Genomic DNA, 17542 nt, shown 5'->3' on the forward strand with positions numbered 1-17542 from the left:
CCAAGTCTCTCCAGTAATTGCCAATCAATTTTTCCTTGATTCAGGACTTCATTTGTTAAAAAAAAAAAAAAAAAAAAAGCTGAAATGCTACTTAGTGGCCTCTTGATGGCACTTCTGGCAAAATCTGACTCTCATTTAATCCTCTCAATAACCCTATGAGACATTCTCTATCATTCCCATTTTACAGATAAGAAAGTAAAGGCACTGAGAAGTTGAATGCTTTGTCCAAAGTTACACAGTGAATAACGGGTGGACGCTGGAGTGCAGTGGCGCGATCTCAGCTCACTGCAACCTCCACCTTCTGGGTTCAAGTGATTCTCCTGCCTTAGTCTCCCGAGTAGCCGATTACAGGCACATGCCACCAGGCTAGGCTAATTTTTTTTTTTTTTTTTTTTAGAAATGGGGGTTTCACCATATTGGCCAGGGTGGTCTGAAACCCCAGACCTCAAGTGATCCACCCACCTGGGCCTCCCAAAATGCTGGGATTACAGGCACAAGCCACGGTGCCCAGCCAACAGGGATATTATAAGGCTCAGCTCTGATAGTGTATTATGGTGCCATTCAGATGTAAGGTTATTACTGTTACTATGTCTGCTGTCCACCAAAGAAAAAGTTAAGCTTTTAAAGAATTAAAGTTAGTTTTATTTGGAAGGCTTACTGAGGACTATAGACAGGGGTCAGCAGCTCAGGAGCAGCCCTTTAGAAAGGTTCTATCCAACTGCCCCTGCACAGTATTTCAGCCCATTGCTTATATACAGGTGGTGGAGGTTCAGTACATGCAAAATCACATCAGACTTGTTCAGAAATTACATTAAGCTGAATCACATGAAGGTTTGGATGTAAGAGTGCATCTGGTTGTAGATTACAGAGGCATAATTACTAACCCCTTCAGATGTTATCTTATGGGTAGGAAAAGGCAAGGACTAGAGTCCTTTATCATTTGTTTATTTATTTGGTTGGTTGTTTGTTTAAGACAGGGTCTGGATTTGTCACCCAGGCTGAGGCGTGTGCCGCCACACGTAGCTAATTTTTAAATTTTTGTTGCTAGAGATGGGGTTTCACCATGTTGCCAAGGCTGGTCTCGTACTCTTGGGCTTAAGCAATCTGACAGCCTTGGCCTCCAAAGTGCTGGGATTATAGACGTGAGCCATGGTGTGGGGCCTCATTTATCTTTTAAAGTGTACAGTGACTCCTGCAAGAGATCTGCGGGGCTGTGTGCTCTATCCTGTTTCGTCTTCAAAGTATCTTTCTAGAGAGCTACACATTATTAGAGTCAAGGGCTTTGTGAAATTATGTTGGCAAACAGAAATGAGCAAACATGCCCTCTTATATGTGTTACATTGTCTCACTCTGCTAATACTCCATGTTGATTTCAAAGACAGTACACGATATATGAGATTCAGAATGAAACATGCTTCCTTCCTTGTGGGGAAAAGAAAGATCAGATTGTTACTGTGTCTGTGTAGAAAGAAGTAGACATAGGGGACTCCATTTTGTTCTGTAATCTATAACTTTACCCCCAACCCTGTGCTCCCTGAAACATGTGCTGTGTCAACTCAGGATTAAATGGATTAAGGGCTGTGCAAGATGTGCTTTGTTAAACAAATGCTTGAAGGCAGCAAGCTCGTTAAGAGTCATCACCACTCCCTAATCTCAAGTACCCAGGGAAAGAAAGCACTGCAGAAGGCTGCAGGGACCTCTGCCTAGGAAAGCCAGGTATTGTCCAAGGTTTCTCCCCATGTGATAGTCTGAAATATGGCCTCGTGGGAAGGGAAAGACCTGACCATTCCCCAGCCCAACACCCGTAAAGGGTCTGTGCTGAGGAGGATTAGTATAAGAGGAAGGCACACCTCTTTGCAGTTGAGACAGGAGGAAGGCATCTGTCTCCTGCCCGTCCCTGGGCAATGGAATGTCTCCATGTAAAACCCGATTGTATATTCCACCTACTGAGATAGGGGAAAACCGCCTTAGGGCGGAGGTGGAACATGCGAGCAGCAATACTGCTCTTTAAGGCATTGAGATGTTTATGTGTATACATATCTAAAGCACAGCACTTAATTCTTTACCTTGTTTATGATGCAGAGAACTTTGTTCATGTGTTTATCTGCTGACCCTCTCTCCACTATTATCCTATGATCCTGCCACATCCCCCTCTCCGAGGAACACCCAATAATGATCAATAAATACTAAGGGAACTCAGAGGCTGGCGTGGATCCTCTGTGTGCTGAACGCCGGTCTCCTGGGCCCTTTTTTCTTTCTCTATACTTTGTCTCTGTGTCTCTTTCTTTTCCAAGTCTCTCGTTCCACCTAACGAGAAAAACCCACAGGTGTGGAGGGGCAACCCACCTCTTTACTTCCTGGGTGTGTTTATCCTCTCAATCCATTGCAGTGACAAGACACAGAGGTTGCATAGAACTTTGCTTTGTATTAACTTGACGTGAGTCCTGGAAGGGCTCTGTATAGGAGTTAGGACTCTGACTTGTTTTTTATTCACAGAGCCATTGCTAGTGAAACATTTGGCATGGACCACCTTTATTTATTTATTTATTTAGAGACAGATTTCACTCTTGTTGCCCAGGCTGGAGTGCAATGGCACAATCTCGGCTCACTGCAACCTCCGCCTCCTGGGTTCAAGCGATTCTTCTGCCTCAGCCTCCCGAGTAGCTGGGACTACAGGCACGTGCCACCATGCCCAGCTAATTTTTGTATTTTTGGTAGAGACGGGGTTTCACCATGTTGGCCAGGATGGTCTTGATCTCTTGACCTTGTGATCGGCCCTCTTGGCCTCCCAAAGTGCTGGGATTATAGGCGTGTGCCACCGCGCCCAGCCTAATTTTGTATTTTTAGTAGTGACAAGGTTTCTCCATGTTGGTCAGGCTGGTCTCGAACTCCCAAGCTCAGGTGATCTGCTTGCCTCAGACCCCCAAAATGCTGGGACTACAGGCCTGAGCCACCGCGCCTGGCCATGGAATACCTTATGAAGTGGTTACTGCAGCTATTTGCATAGTGAGTGTGTGTGTGTGTGTGTGTGTGTGTATGTGTATGTGTGTGTGTTGTCCAAGACCAATTGCTTCTGGCCCTACAGAATCACCTGTGCTCTGTTTATATAAACCAGTTCTATTCTCTTTCCTTCTTATTTCTATCTGTATTTGTTGTTTTGTTCTGATCAGGTTGGGAGAATTCAAGCATTTTCTTGAAGCAAAACTACATGAAATGTGTATTATGATCCTATTTCATGTAAAAAATATACAAATATAGCCATATGTGTACACATACCTAGAAGATTTCTGTAAGAATACATAGGCAGCTATTATATTAGGTTCCTTTGGAAAGTGGAGGTGGAGGAAAGCCTGAAACATATTTTTTGCACAGTAGGTAGAAACATATAGTGACCTCCTATGTCCCCATCTCCTAGCTTCAGCAATGATCAGTTCATTGCCAGTTAACCCAGCTTTAATAATTGTCTCTTCATCTGAACCGAGAAAAGAGACTTTTAATTTCATTTTTATATATATTTGAATTATTTTCTACTGTGAGGATATATTATTTTGATAATTTAAAATCTGAATTAGAAAATAAGTTCAGATATTAAAAGGAAATGCAGTGTGTTATATTTCCATTTTGTTTTTTTCTTTTAGACTCAGAGTCTTTCAAGGGTGTGTGATAAAGAGTGACTTTCCCTGGGTTCTCAGATCCCCAAGGACAGATATTGGCTGTTGCAGAACATCTGGAAAGGAGGAGAGCTGTAGTTTAAAGCATATCTATGTCAGTACTGTTGCCCAAATCACAGGCTCACACTGTCAGCCCCACTATTTGGCTTGCTGTGTTTGTTAAACTGTTTACTTTGGCTGAGATTTATGACGCTGTTTTAAAATGAGAATATGTGGTTTCAATCTCCCCTTTGTTCCCTGAGTCCCACAATCTGCCACAGTTCTCTGCAAGCTATTTTTGAAAAACAATTTCTACATTTCTTATCAGATGGACAGTGATTTTGCAGGTATTGTTAACACCCTGCACCCAGTAATGTTTGTTCTCTTAGGGCTGGAAGAGGAAATGGTCTGATGCAATTTCAGCAGCTGGTTAGCTGGACAGGAATAGAACATTACAGAATCACCTTGAATCTAAAGCCTGTGAACCAGCTGTCTGAGATGAATAATAGGAAGGTTTTTTTTTTCTTAATTTATATTTCATAGCCAGTGGGATTGAAAATGCAGCTAAAATACAGATGGTCACTCTTCCCAATGGTTTAATGTGATTGGGACTCTGTTGCTCAGAAAACTATTCTATCTATGCTTCCCACCATGCTGAATACATAATATGCACAAATTAACTTTCACATCAATGAGATTTCTATCTCCTACTATTTGCTATGCGCTAGAATTGCAACAATAAATAAGAAGCTCCCCTTTAGTATCCCTAATGTCATCTAGTTGTAATACAGCGCGATGAATGCTTTACTGTTGGTGCTAAAATATTGTGGGACAATAGAGGAGAGAGAAGGCTGTTTTCTGTCTTTGGAAGGCTGGGAAAACGTTCACAGAGGAGGTGCCCTTGAAAAGCTGACCCTTGAAGATAAGTCAAATGGTTTTGAATTATTGAAGGCAGGAAGAAGGAGCATTCTAAGCAGAGGCATGGAGGGTGATTAGCATGTTCAGAGGCTGAAGAAGAGTTCAGAATATTCAGAGTACAAAGCAGGAATGCATGTGATTGGGAGGTGAGAGAGACAAGGAAGCTCAAGAGGGGATCTAGGGTCAGGGTGGAAGGCCTCCTTAGCTCCTGGGTAGGTGAGGTTCTTTTGGATCCAGGGAGTCGAGTCCCACTCAGCCCCCTGAGGGGATTGGTAGTGTCTTGGTTATTATACGAGTGCACATGCCTTGGAAGAGGAACTGGAAAACTCTAAGGATCAGAGGAAGTCCTGCAACTTGTTCCTCTTGTATCCCTCATTTGCTGCTTCAGGGGCTTCCTGTTGCTTTCTTGGCTTCTCTGTGCTGCCCCCACTCCCCTCTCCTTCCTGATGGTCCAGTTTCCTCGATGACTTTTAGCACTGAGTTTTTTTTTTTTTTTTTTTTTTTTTTTTTTTTTGAGACAGGGTCTTGCTCTGTCACCTAGGCTGGAGTGCAGTGGTACAATCTCAGCTCACTGCAACCTCCATCTCCCGGGCTCAAGGGATCCTCCCGCCTCAGCCGGCGTAGTAGCTGGGACTAAAGGCATGTGCCACCATACCCAGCTAATTTTTGTATTTTTAGTAGAGATAGGGTTTCACCATATTGGCCAGGTTGGTCTCGAACTCCTGACCTTGGGCAATCCGCCTGCCTCGGCCTCCCAAAGTGCTGGGATTACAGGTGTGAGCCACCATGCCCGGCTGAAAATAACATCATTTCTATTAGTGTCCTTATACATTCATTTGTTCACCAAATATTAAGTATTTGCTGTGCCAGGCAAAACACATATGTGTGCAGTGTGAAAATTTTTATCTCTTTATTGGGATAGTTTTTCTGGAATATACAACTTTCAAAGCTCATTTTTAGAAGTCTGTGTTTCTGACTACAAAAGAAAAAAGATAATAGCACAGTTCTTATAGATTTTAACCCTGGTGACATGTCTAAAAATATTGAGTTCTAGGCTATATCCTGGATCCAAAATTATTTCCCCCCCATCATACTCAGTTTTCTTAAACATGGAAATGTACCAGGACCCAGTGGGACAGTAGGAATAGTGTGTAGTGCTTCTCCCCTTCCACCCTTGCAGGGAACTGGTGGAAATCAGGAATGTTCAAGAATTAGCCCTAAGCTCCAGGGTCATAGAAGGATAGTAACTGAAAGGTTCTATTCTGTAGTTTTTTTGTTTTGTTTTGTTTTTTTGAAACAGGGTCTTGCTCTGTCACCCAGGCTGGATAGCAGTGGCATGATATCAACTCACTGCAACCTCTGCCTTCTGGGTTCAAGCAATTCTCCTGCCTCAGCCTCCCGAGTAGCTGGGACTACAGGCACACACCACCACACCCGGCTAATTATTTTGTAGTATTTAAACATAAATAGGCTGGGCGCAGTAGCTCAGGCCTGTAATTCCCAGCACTTTGGGAGGCCGAGGTGGGTGGATCACCTGAGGTCAGGCGTTTGAGACCAGCCTAGCCAACATGATGAAACCCCGTCTCTTCTAAAAATACAAAAAATTAGCTGGGCATGGTGGCGGGCACCTGTAATTCCCACTACTCGGGAGGCTGAAGCAGGAGAATTGCTTGAATCCAGGAGGTGGAGGTTGCAGTGAGCCAAGATGGCGCCATTGCACTCCAGCCTGGGCAACAAGAGTGAAACTGTCTCAAAAAAAAAAAAAAAAAAAAAAAAAAGATAAATACTATCTAATAATTCTCTTAGGTTGGAAAGTTTACAGGAGCTAAAACTCTTCTCTTGGCTCATAATATATTCCTTCTCCTACTATATATAACAAATTACATAGTAGCTTGTTCCACATTTTAATTTCTAAGTAAATTGGTCTTCATTATTCTTGGATTCCTGACAGACATCACATCTAAGAATTAATATTTTGCATTCTGCCACTCTGAGCATGTTAAACAAATTACTCAGTGTCGTTGTCACTGAATTAATTAGAAGGATTCATGGGATGACTTTAGCACACCCTATGTAAACTTGTTTTTTTGTTTTTTTAAGCCGGTGCTTAGTTTTTATTATTAATAATTACAACTCTGCATAGGTATCATTTGTGGTTTTAGAATTGACTGCCTCAGGGAGTTGTTATGAGGCTTAACGCCCATAAAGCAGTTCAAACTGTCCCTAGCACATAGATGCATAAGATTATCTTCATTTTACCAGTAAAAACTCTGATGCTCAGAGGTTGTAGAGTTACTGGCAGCACCAGGGTGAGAACCAAGTCTTTGTATTCCTAATCCCGTTTTTCTCATTATCCTCAGAACTGACATTTTGGGGTGAAATCTGTGATAATCAGAAATGAACAAATCTGTGTGGAGTGGAAATGTAGCAGGCCCTAGTGGGACAGTAGGGATAGTGTGTAGTGCTTCTCTCCAGGAAGTACTTCAGACCCAGGAAGAGTTGGTGGGTCTGCACTTCCTGAAACACCATCCCCGAACATGGGCTGGTTGTCAAAAGGAAGAACTGAACCTCATTGGCTTGCTGGGAAATACTCCTGCCACCTCTTTTGTTCGGAAGATCACCTAGGTCTTCCCTGGAGCTGTGTGCTGGAGACTATTTTAGTTGGTTTTGTTTAGACTTATTATGTATATTGAGGTAATATTATAAATTAATTTAGTGGCTTAAAAAATCTCCATATCTATTAACTTCTATCTGCTGTATTTATTTATTTGTTTATTATTTATTTATTTATTTTTGAGATGAGGTCTCTCTGTGGTGCCTGGGCTGGAATGCAGTGGCATGATCTTGGCTCACTGCAACTTCCACCTCCCAGGCTCAAGTGATGCTCCCACTTCAGCCTCCCAAGTAGCTGGGATTACAGCTGTGTGCCACAACACCCAGCTAATTTTTGTATTTTTGTGGAGATGGGGTTTTGCCATGTTGCCCAGGCTGATTTGAACTCCTGAGGTCAAGTTATCCTCCCGCCTTGGCCTCCCAAAGTCCTGAGATTATACGTGTGAGCCACCATGCCCAGCCTATCTGCTTTAATTGCTTTTTCTTCTTTATTGAAGTATTTTTTCAATAAGAATTTCATTTTTCAGCTATGTGATTTATTTGTCCTGACAGTTTATAATTTGCTTGATAAACTGTCTGACATCCATTTATTTTCCAAGATCTATATCTCCCTCTTCATAATTATTTTATCTTTGAATCCTTATTTTCTTGACTTTATGTTCTTTTTAAATTGTTTTAAAATTTTTTATAGTTCAGACCACTTTAAGGAAATTGTTTCTTGAATTGTGTTTTCTTTCAGACAGGGTTCTTCTTATCTACTGAATGCTCTCTTTTTCCCTTCCCTCTGTTTTTCCTTTCTTTTCTTTTTTCTTTCTTTCTTTTTTTTTTTTTTTTTTTGGTATTATTTTTGCTTCACAGTATCACATAACTGTTTGCTTTTCCCCATGATGTTTATGCTTAATGCAGTTTTGTCCATGCTTTTAATCTGTCCATACTGTATCTGTGCTCGGAAATAAAGGCAGGTGACATCTCCTTCGCACCTTCCTAAGTCATCTCAGAATGTCATTTTCCCCTCTGAGCTAAATTTGATAGCTAATTATTTGTTCCATTGTTTTACAGCTTAAGGGCTCCTGGTGATGGAAGGAGAGAGTCTTGCTTCTGAGGTTTTGTTCAACTTCCTGTCCTAGGGTTCATTTCACATAGTCAGAGATGGATCCCACTGCTATGGAGGGATATTTTTGCTGCTGCAATGGTCCCCAAATTTATTATTGAGTTTGGGAGGCTTCACTGTTAGAGAAAAGGTCTAGTTCTTCATCTCCTTCATTGCACCTATCTTTCCCCAACAGCCATTTCAACTGTCTCCTAATCAGAAGACAGAAAACTCAGTTATTTATGGGTTTTTTTTCTTCAAACTTTGGGGTTCTTAATGAAAATTCTGAGGATTTCATTGACTTAGCAACAAGGCTTCTGGGTGGTGAGAGTCTGCTTGCCTTACCTTGCCACTCTAAAATCTCCTGCTTATTTTTTTGGCTGCTACTTTATTTATGTTTTCGTCTTTTCCCTTTATTCAAAAATTACAAAGCCTTTTTTTGGTCATTTCAATGGGTAGAGAGTATTTTAAGGCTAATCTACCCTATCGGTAATACAGGCCTAAATCACTTTATTATATCATGATTCCTTTTGTTTGTTTGTTTGTTTATTCATTTATTTTTATTTTATGATTTTTTTCTTTCCAACTTTTATTTTCGTTTCAGGGAATTCACGTGCAGGTTTGTTACATGAATAAACTGCATGTTGCAGGGGTTTGGCGTACAGATTATTTCACCACCCAGGTAATGAGCATAGTAGGCAATAGGCGGTTTTTGGGTCCTCACCCTCCTCCCACCCTCCACACTCAAGTAGGCCCCTGTATTAGTCCATTCTCTTGCTGCTAATAAAGGCATACCTGAGGCTAGGTAATTTATAAAAGAGAGAGGTTTAATGGACTGTCAGTTCCACATGGCTGGGGAAGCCTCATAATCATGGCAGAAGGCAAAGGAAGATACATGGCCGTGGGCAAGAAAACTTGTGCAGCGAAACTCCCATTTATAAAACCATCAAGGCTGGGTGTGGTGGCTCACGCCTGTAGTCACAGCACTTTGGGAGGCTGAGGTGGGTGGATCACTGGAGATCAGGAGTTTCAGACCAGCCTGGCCAACATGGTGAAACCTCGTCTCTCCTAAAAATACAAAAAATAGCTGGGAGTGGTGGTGCACACCTGTAATCCCCACGACTTGGGAGACTGAGGCAGGAGAATTACTTGAACACGGGAGGTGGAGACTGCAGTGAGCCAAGATTGCACCACTGCACTCCAGCCTGGGCAACAGAGTGACACTCTGCCTCAAAAACAAACAAATGAAAATAATAAAAACAACAACAATGAGAACAACAACAAAAAAAACCCATCAGATCTCGAGATTTATTCATTACCACGTGAACAGTATGGGGAAAACTGCCCCATGATTCAATTATCTCCACCTGGCCCTGCCCTTGACACACGGGGATTATTACAATTCAAAGTGAAATTTGGGTGGGGACACAGTCAAACCATATCAGCCCCAGTGTCTATTGTTGCCTGTTTACTTTTTGTTTTTTTGACACAGAGTTTTGCTCTGTTGCCCAGGCTGTAGTGCAGTTGTGCAATCTCAGCTCTCTGCAACCTCTGCCTCCCAGGTTCAAGCAATTCTCCTGCCTCAGCCTCCTTAGTAGCTGGGATTACAGGCATGCACCACCGTGCCTGGCTAATTTTTGTATTTGCAGTAGAGACGGGGTTTCACCATGTTGGCCAGGCTGGTCTCGAGCTCCTGACCTCAAGTGATCCACCTGCCTTGGCCTCCCAAAGTGCTGGGATTACAGGCGTGAGCCACCATGCCCGGCCTGTTGTTTCCTTCTTGATGTCTATGTGTTCACAATGTTTAGCTCCCTTTTAGAAGAGAGAACATGTGGTATTGGTTTTCTGTTCCAGCATTAATTTGATTAGGATGCCAATTAAAAACATTTATGTAGTTCGGGTTTCTTTTTCTTTGTCTGGCTACTTCTGTTTGCTGTTTTTTTAAAAAATTATTTTCCTTAATATGAAGAAAGGGAGATTCTGTGCTCCGATTTCACTCCACCAGCTTTACCAATTTATAATCTTTACAGTTTCCATTTCCTACCTGGTCCTTGGCAAATGAAGCCTAGTCTGGCTCCAAGCACATGGGTTGAAGTATCTTCTGGAATACTTAGATAAACATGATGATTCAGGTGCTCTAAAAAAATCACACAACTAGCTTTCCCTAGAAGAGGAAGCCCTAAGGACTCAAAGTGTCTTCTGGCATCAGTGTAGGTTCCTTTCTTTTTTAGCATAAAACATTAATCCTAATGTACTAACCTTCAAGTTTAATAAAATATATCCCCCGTAAGGTTGTCAGAAAATGCAGAGTGCCCTCTAAAATTTGAATTATAGATACAGTATAATAAATTGTTTTTTTTAAGTATAAGTAGGTCCCATGCAATATTTGGGTCAAGCTTTTACTGCACAATGGTTTGCTGTTTATTTGAAATTCAAATTTAACTGGGTTTCCTGTCTGGTTTTTCCTTACTAAACCTGGCAGCCCTACTCTATCACCACCATCTTATGATAATGTTTTCTGGGTCTACTGGATACCTCTTCTTTAGTATTTTCCTGATATCACTGATATCCTCATCTCTGTTACTAGTGGATTCATTGCTATGTCCTTTCCTTAGCCAATCCTATAGTATGACTTGACTCTTAAGTTTTAGATAATAAATATTCACAGATGGTAGAACATTGTACAGTAAATAAGCATCATTAACATTTATTCCCAATTATTTAGCACTCAGCCAAAGAGCAGTAATAAAGCACATAAGATAGCCTTTGAGCGACCAAAATAGATGTCATAAATTCCATGCCCAAAGTGCTCATTTTCTTTCTTCGTAGATGTTCATATCAGGCGTTTGCTCAAAATATTTTAAATCCTAAATACTGACTACTTAGCAGACCATGGCAGAACAGAAACAGCAGATTAGGGGAACTGCTTGAGTTTAGGAACAAGGACAACATATGCATATCACAGCAGGACAGGGAAAGGAGACAGGAGAATGAGAAACAGACCCTATGAAGTTCTGGAACCACTGGGTGCAGAGTACATAGCTCTGGCCATTTACGTGGTCTCTGAAGGCACCACTGTGGCAACATTCCGTGCCATGGAGCCACAAGCTAGCATTCAGCTCGAGGGTGTATTGGGACAATATTGGTATTAGTAACAGATACCTGAATAAACTCACTAAAGCACAGGGAATGTATCGATTCATGTAATTTAAACCCAGGTTAGGTGGCTTCATGAACTGTTGAATTCAGGTGCTCAAACACGGTTGTTTGTAATCTCTCTGTCTCTCTCTTTTGTCTCTATCTCTTTATCTCTATCTATCTGGTCCACTTTGCTCTGTGTTGTATTTCTTTCTAGGCAGATTCTTCCTTTATGATGGCAAGATTTGCTAGTAGTAGCTCAAGACACACATATACATATATATACACATATATAATATATACATATATATATTATATATACATATATATTATATATACAAATATATATTATATATACATATATAATATATACAAATATATATATTATATATACTTATATAATATATATACATATATATTATATATAAAAATATATAATATATGCATATATTATATATAAATATGTAATATATGCATATATTATATATAAATATATATTATATATACAATATATTATATATAAATATATATTATATTTTATATATATATATTTAAGACAGAGTTTCACTCTCGTTGCCTAGGCTGGAGTGCAATGGCACAATCTCAGCTCACTCACTGCAACCTCCACCTCCACCTCCCAGGTTCAAGCGATTCTCCTGCCTCAGCCTCTTGAGTAGCTGGGATTACAGGCACCTGCTACCACACCTGGCTAATTTTTGTATTTTTAGTAGAGATGGGTTTTCACCATGTTGGCCAGGGTGGTCTCAAACTCCTGACCTCAAGTGATCCTCCTGCCTCAGCATCCCAAAGTGCTGGGATTACAGATGTGAGCCACCACACCCTGATGTATGTCTGTAGTGCCTAGAAGTACCTAACAGGCAGGTAGTAGACATTCATTAATATTTGTTATATTAATGAATGACTACAAGTAGGGTGGGCCCTGAACAATTTGTGATAAAGAGGGTGCACTTTGTTTCAGCGCATTTCTAGGGTTTTTGTTTGCTGGTTGAAACAATAACCCCACTGGAGAGAGAAAAAGCAGGGAGTGAGGCAGAGTAGGGGATGGAGAGCTTTTCTCACTCTCAGGAGTGGCAGGAGGGTTCTGGGTTGGCTGTGATTGTTTCACCCTCATATTTACCTCTGTCCTCTAGATCAGAGGCTGGAGTCACTTTCTGGAGCCTTTGAACTCTGACAGTATGGAAATCACCAAGCGAGCTAAAGATATTCAATGACACTTTCATGCCTTTAGAACTTCTGTTATGTTATTACTGTCTGGGATTGGTTTAATAATTTGTGCTGTCATCAAAATTTCCAAAGTAATTGCTAATTTTTCTTTCAGGCTCAGGCTGCATGAAGAAAAGGTTATTAAAGATAGACGTCATCATCTCAAGACCTACCCAAACTGTTTTGTCGCAAAAGAACTGATTGACTGGCTGATTGAACACAAAGAGGCTTCCGACAGAGAGACGGCAATTAAACTCATGCAAAAATTAGCAGACAGGGGCATTATTCACCATGGTGAGTGCGGTGGCGAGTCAAGGTGACTTGAGAGAAATGGAAGGACTAAATCTTTTCATGAACATACCCACTTAAGAAAGAAAACATTTTGCTCTATTTTATCTCCAGTGTACCTCTCCCTGATTGCATTTTCTTCCTGCCTCTAAGAGGCATTTGGGTTCTTTCTTTTTTTTTTTTTTTTTTTTTTTGTATTTTAAGTAGAGACTGGGTTTCACCCTGTTGGTCAGGCTGGTCTCGAACTCCTGACTTTGGGTGATCTGCCCGCCTCAGCCTCCCAAAGTGCTGGGATTACAGGCGTGAGCCACTGTGCCCAGCTGGCATTTGGGTTATTTCTATGTACTGCTTTATACCTGTCTGTGTATGCATCTTTAAGGAATGCATCATATTGTTTTAAAAGTTTTCTATCATTATAGAAGTGCATATTTATTCTTTTGCAACTTGATCAACACACTGTGAGCTTCATCCACATTGATAGTATATGTCTTATTTGTTATTTTTGCTGTTGTATAATACATATGTATAATTATGCCACTATACATTTTTCAGTGGGCATTTACATGGTTTCCAAGTTTTTGCTGTTACTCTCAGTGGGTTCAATGAAGATTCACCAACATGTCTTCTTGAAATGTCTCATCCTGGCCTTGACCTTTGCACATGCCATCGTTCTCTTGGAATACCCTTTCGCCTCATTTTTTGCCCAATTTCGATTCATTCTTCAGGTCTCCACTTACATGCAAACTCTTCAGGGAAGCTTTCTTTTTCGAAAGCTGTGTCACTGTGTTCCTGGGGCACTGGGTACTCTTCCTTTGGGCTTCCATTGCACTCTCTCCTTACCTCTGTAGCCTTATCATACCATATTTCAATTACAGTTGACATTTCTCCTTATCTCACTAGATTTCACATTCTTTGAGGCTGATGCATGCCCCAATATGCTTTAGAAGAATTTGTGGATTGCATGATGAATTGAATTGTGTGAACTTCCTAAATATGATGATGATGATGATGATGATGATGATGATGATGACTATGGTGATGGTGATGGTGATAATAATAGCTAAAAATACTGAGGACTTACTCTGTACCAAGTACTATGTAACTATTTTACAAGTATTAGCTCATATGGTACAACTTTGCACGCATGAAGAATTTGGTAGTGAAATAATTCTTAATTAGCATCATACTTCACTTGAGTAATTAAATAAGAGCGATTTTTTTTCTCATTTGCTTCTCTGTGCATATTGTGTTTCAGTGTGTGATGAGCATAAGGAATTCAAGGATGTCAAACTCTTCTACCGCTTTAGAAAGGATGACGGCACCTTCCCACTGGATAATGAAGTGAAGGCCTTTATGAGAGGACAGAGGCTATATGAAAAGTATGTTCCACATGAAATCCCCCCTGTAATCTTGACTTATAGAAAGAAGCAGAACTGTGCCAGTCTCATTATGTTGATTTCAGCGTGGCTTTTCTATGTGGGCTGGTTACATAACTGTTCTTTTCCATATGAGAAAACTATCAAGCATTTGCTGTCTCTTTGCCAGAAAATAAGTCAATTTCATAAGGTTCTTAATAAAGAATTTACTTAAATCTTATTTTCTGTATAAGTTGATTCTACAAAGCTCCAGAATTTTTGTTTACCATCAAATGATGTGGATGCCCCTTTCCTCTCTTATTTTTATTTTTTATTTTTTGGCACTGAGTCTCACTCTTGCCCAGGCTGGAGTGCAGTGGCATGATCTCGGCTCACTGCAACCTCCGTCTTCTGGGTTCAAGTGATTCTCGTGCCTCAGCCTCCTGAGTAGCTGGGACTACAGGCGTGAGCCACCACACCTGGCTAATTTATGTATTTGTAGTAGAGACAGGGTTTTACCATGTTGGCCAGGCTTTTCTCAAACTCCTGACCTCAGGTGATCTACCAACTTCGGCCTCCCAAAGTGCTGGCATTGCAGGTGTGAGCCACCGTGCTTGGCCCCCTTTTTTCTTTTAAATACTGTTGTTATGTAAATTGGAGTTTCAGGCTTGTAAGTGACTGGAGAAGCAGGCTTGTAAGTGACTGGAGAGCAGGGGAATTGGTCAGGCCAGGAGATGAGTAGCGAGAGAACTTCAGATAGCTGGATGTCTATGAGGAACAAGTTTCAGCTCTTTCAAGAGATAAGTATAGTGTAGCACAGGAGTATTTGGTTGGTGGGTCTCGAATCTTCTGAGTGGCCATCTCTGGGTTGATCTGCTACTTCTGTGGCCTCTTTACCATTCTGCCTTCCTCATTTAGTTTTCCACGGCAACCATTAGAAAAAGTGGTGCAGAAGCAATGGCACGTGCTTTGTAACCCTGGCTGCCTTACAAGACTTGAGGGAATTGAAAAATACGTATTTATCGGCCAGGCACGTTGGCTTATGCCTGTAATCCTAGCACTTTGGGAGGCCGAGGTGGGTGGATCACTTGAGGTCAGGGGTTGGAAACCAGCCTGGCCAACATGGTGAAAGCCCGTCTCCACTAAAAATACAAAAATTAGCCCACCATGGTGGTGAGTGCCTGTCATCCCAGCTACTCGGTAGGCTGGGTACGAGAATCGCTTGAAACCAGGAGGCAGAGGCTGCAGTGAGCCGGGATCACGTTACTGCACTCCAACCTGGGTGACAGAGTGAGACACCATCTCAAAACTAAAACAAAAACAAAACATATTTGTCACATAAAAGAGCCTGTTGTACAGTGGGTGGGGGTAAGGGTCTGGGTGGGTGTCTGAGTGGTCAGATTAATTGGCATGATGGTTAAAAGCCAGACAGAGTTTGAAGTGTAGCCCTGTCACCTTACCTTTGTAAAGCTCAGTGTCCTCATTAGTGACATGACAGCAGCAATAGAACCTACCTCCTGTGCTGTTGTGGGAGTTAAAGGATAGCTGTGTCAAGTGCTTAAGTATTTAGCTCAGGGTCTCTGGTGTGTAGTAAGACCTCACAGATGATAGCCATTCCAAATACGAGCACAGTACTGATGGCCACCCTCGACTGTGTCCTTCCTGTGCTATGCGCTCTGTCCCAGTTCTTGTCTCCGTTTCTTGAGGTGGAATGATCACCATTTGATGTCCTAATTTGTACTCAGTCTACTATCACTTGCTTTCTATACTGAAATGGAGAAACTCTCTCATCTTTCTGACTCACATGAATTTGAATGGAAGGGATCCATCAGAACCTCCATTTGTTTACTTGAGCATGTGCATTTGTTTTGTTGCTACTTTCTTTTAATTTCTTAGTTCCTTTTGTAAAATTCTAGCAGGTGTTAGGTATTTCAATTACAATGATGTTCCTTTCAAACAATGATTCTATGTTGGCCAAAACATGCATGTCATCTCCATGGATGAAGGCCAGTGGATTCTGTAAATGCTTTTCCTTTTTTTTTTAATTAAAAAAGATTATTATTATTATTATTTTTTTATAAAGACAGGATCTTGCTCTGTCTCCCAGGCTGGAGTGCAGTGGCATTCTCATAGCTCACTGTAACCTTCAATTTCTGGGCTCAAGTGATCCTCCTGCCTCAGCCTCCCAAGTAGCTGGGAGTATAGACTTATGCTACCATGTCCAGCTATTTTTTTTTTAACTTTTTGTAGAGACAGGATCTCATTATGTTGTTCAGGCTGATATCAAACTCCTGTCCTCAAGTGATCCTCTTGCCTTGGCCTCTCAAAGCATTGGGACTACAGCCATGAGCTACTGCACCTATAACACTCTTCTCTAGCTACAGCTTATCTCTTGGGATCTGCATAACCACACTGTGGGGCAGGGATCAGCTATAATTGAAAATGTCTGGCAGAGAATTGTTATTGCTTAATGGGATAGTTATGATGGCAAGATAGTAAGAAGAAGAGTTAAAGTTGCTCACACCTTCTAGAAAGCAGACTTACTCCAGCCTCATGTTCTGTTGGATCTCCCTTCCATCCTATGGGCCAGTCACACAGCACTGTGTATCTCTGAGCATCTTCTTTCCCTTCAGGAGATGCACTAATGCGTTAGTTATTCAACAAATATAGATTGAGCCCTTTCCACATGCTAGGCACAGCTAAAGACACCAGAAATGCCTGTAGCAAAGCCCCTGCCTTCATGAGCTTGCACTTCAGTTGAAGAGGCAGACATTAAAGGCACAGACACATGAAGATGTGACAGAGTATAATACAGGTGTCGTCGGTGCAAGAAAGAAAAATAGACTTACTGAGGGTGGTGGGGTACTTTGAATAGGGGCATCAGGGAAGACGTTTTTGAAGAGACAACATTTGAATAAAGGAAGCCTTGCAGATATCTGGTGGAAGAACATCCCAGGCAAAGGGAACGGTAAGGATAAAGGCTTTGAGATGGGAATGTGCTGGACATGTTTAAGGGCAGTAATGAGACCAGAGTGTCCAGAGGGCAGAAGTAAAGAGGAGAGTAGTAGGAGATGAGACAGGGCCAGTTCATAATAAGGCCCTTAAAACCACGGTAAGAACTGGTGATTTTAAATGTAATGGGAGGCCGTTGGAGAGGAGGGAGTGGGGAAGTGGCAATCTGATATACTTTTGCATGTGCTGTTCCCTCTGCCTAGAGGACTCATGCCGCTCTCACCCCTTTCCCTAAATCACTGACTCCTGTGGCT

General features: G+C 41.5%; 1 protein-coding gene and 1 long non-coding RNA gene across 3 annotated transcripts in view; one reads left to right on the top strand and one right to left on the bottom strand.

Moving 5' to 3' along the window:
* The window catches only part of DEPTOR (DEP domain containing MTOR interacting protein), a 185133-nt gene that overhangs the window by 42162 nt on the left and 125429 nt on the right, over window positions 1-17542 (top strand). For both annotated transcript variants that reach the window (XR_004673052.3, XM_003822599.5), the window contains exons 2-3: window positions 12749-12927; window positions 14177-14300. Coding sequence is in view for 1 of the 2 variants with exons in the window: in XM_003822599.5 (XP_003822647.1) it covers window positions 12749-12927; window positions 14177-14300 (303 nt within the window). In the remaining variant the exon portion in view is untranslated. The remainder of the gene's footprint in view (window positions 1-12748; window positions 12928-14176; window positions 14301-17542) is intronic.
* The window catches only part of LOC117981498 (uncharacterized), a 30443-nt gene that overhangs the window by 2666 nt on the left and 10235 nt on the right, over window positions 1-17542 (bottom strand). The window lies entirely within an intron of this gene.

The sequence above is a fragment of the Pan paniscus genome, chromosome 7 (genome assembly GCF_029289425.2).
Source record: "Pan paniscus chromosome 7, NHGRI_mPanPan1-v2.0_pri, whole genome shotgun sequence".
In the NCBI taxonomy this organism is placed as follows: domain Eukaryota; kingdom Metazoa; phylum Chordata; class Mammalia; order Primates; family Hominidae; genus Pan; species Pan paniscus.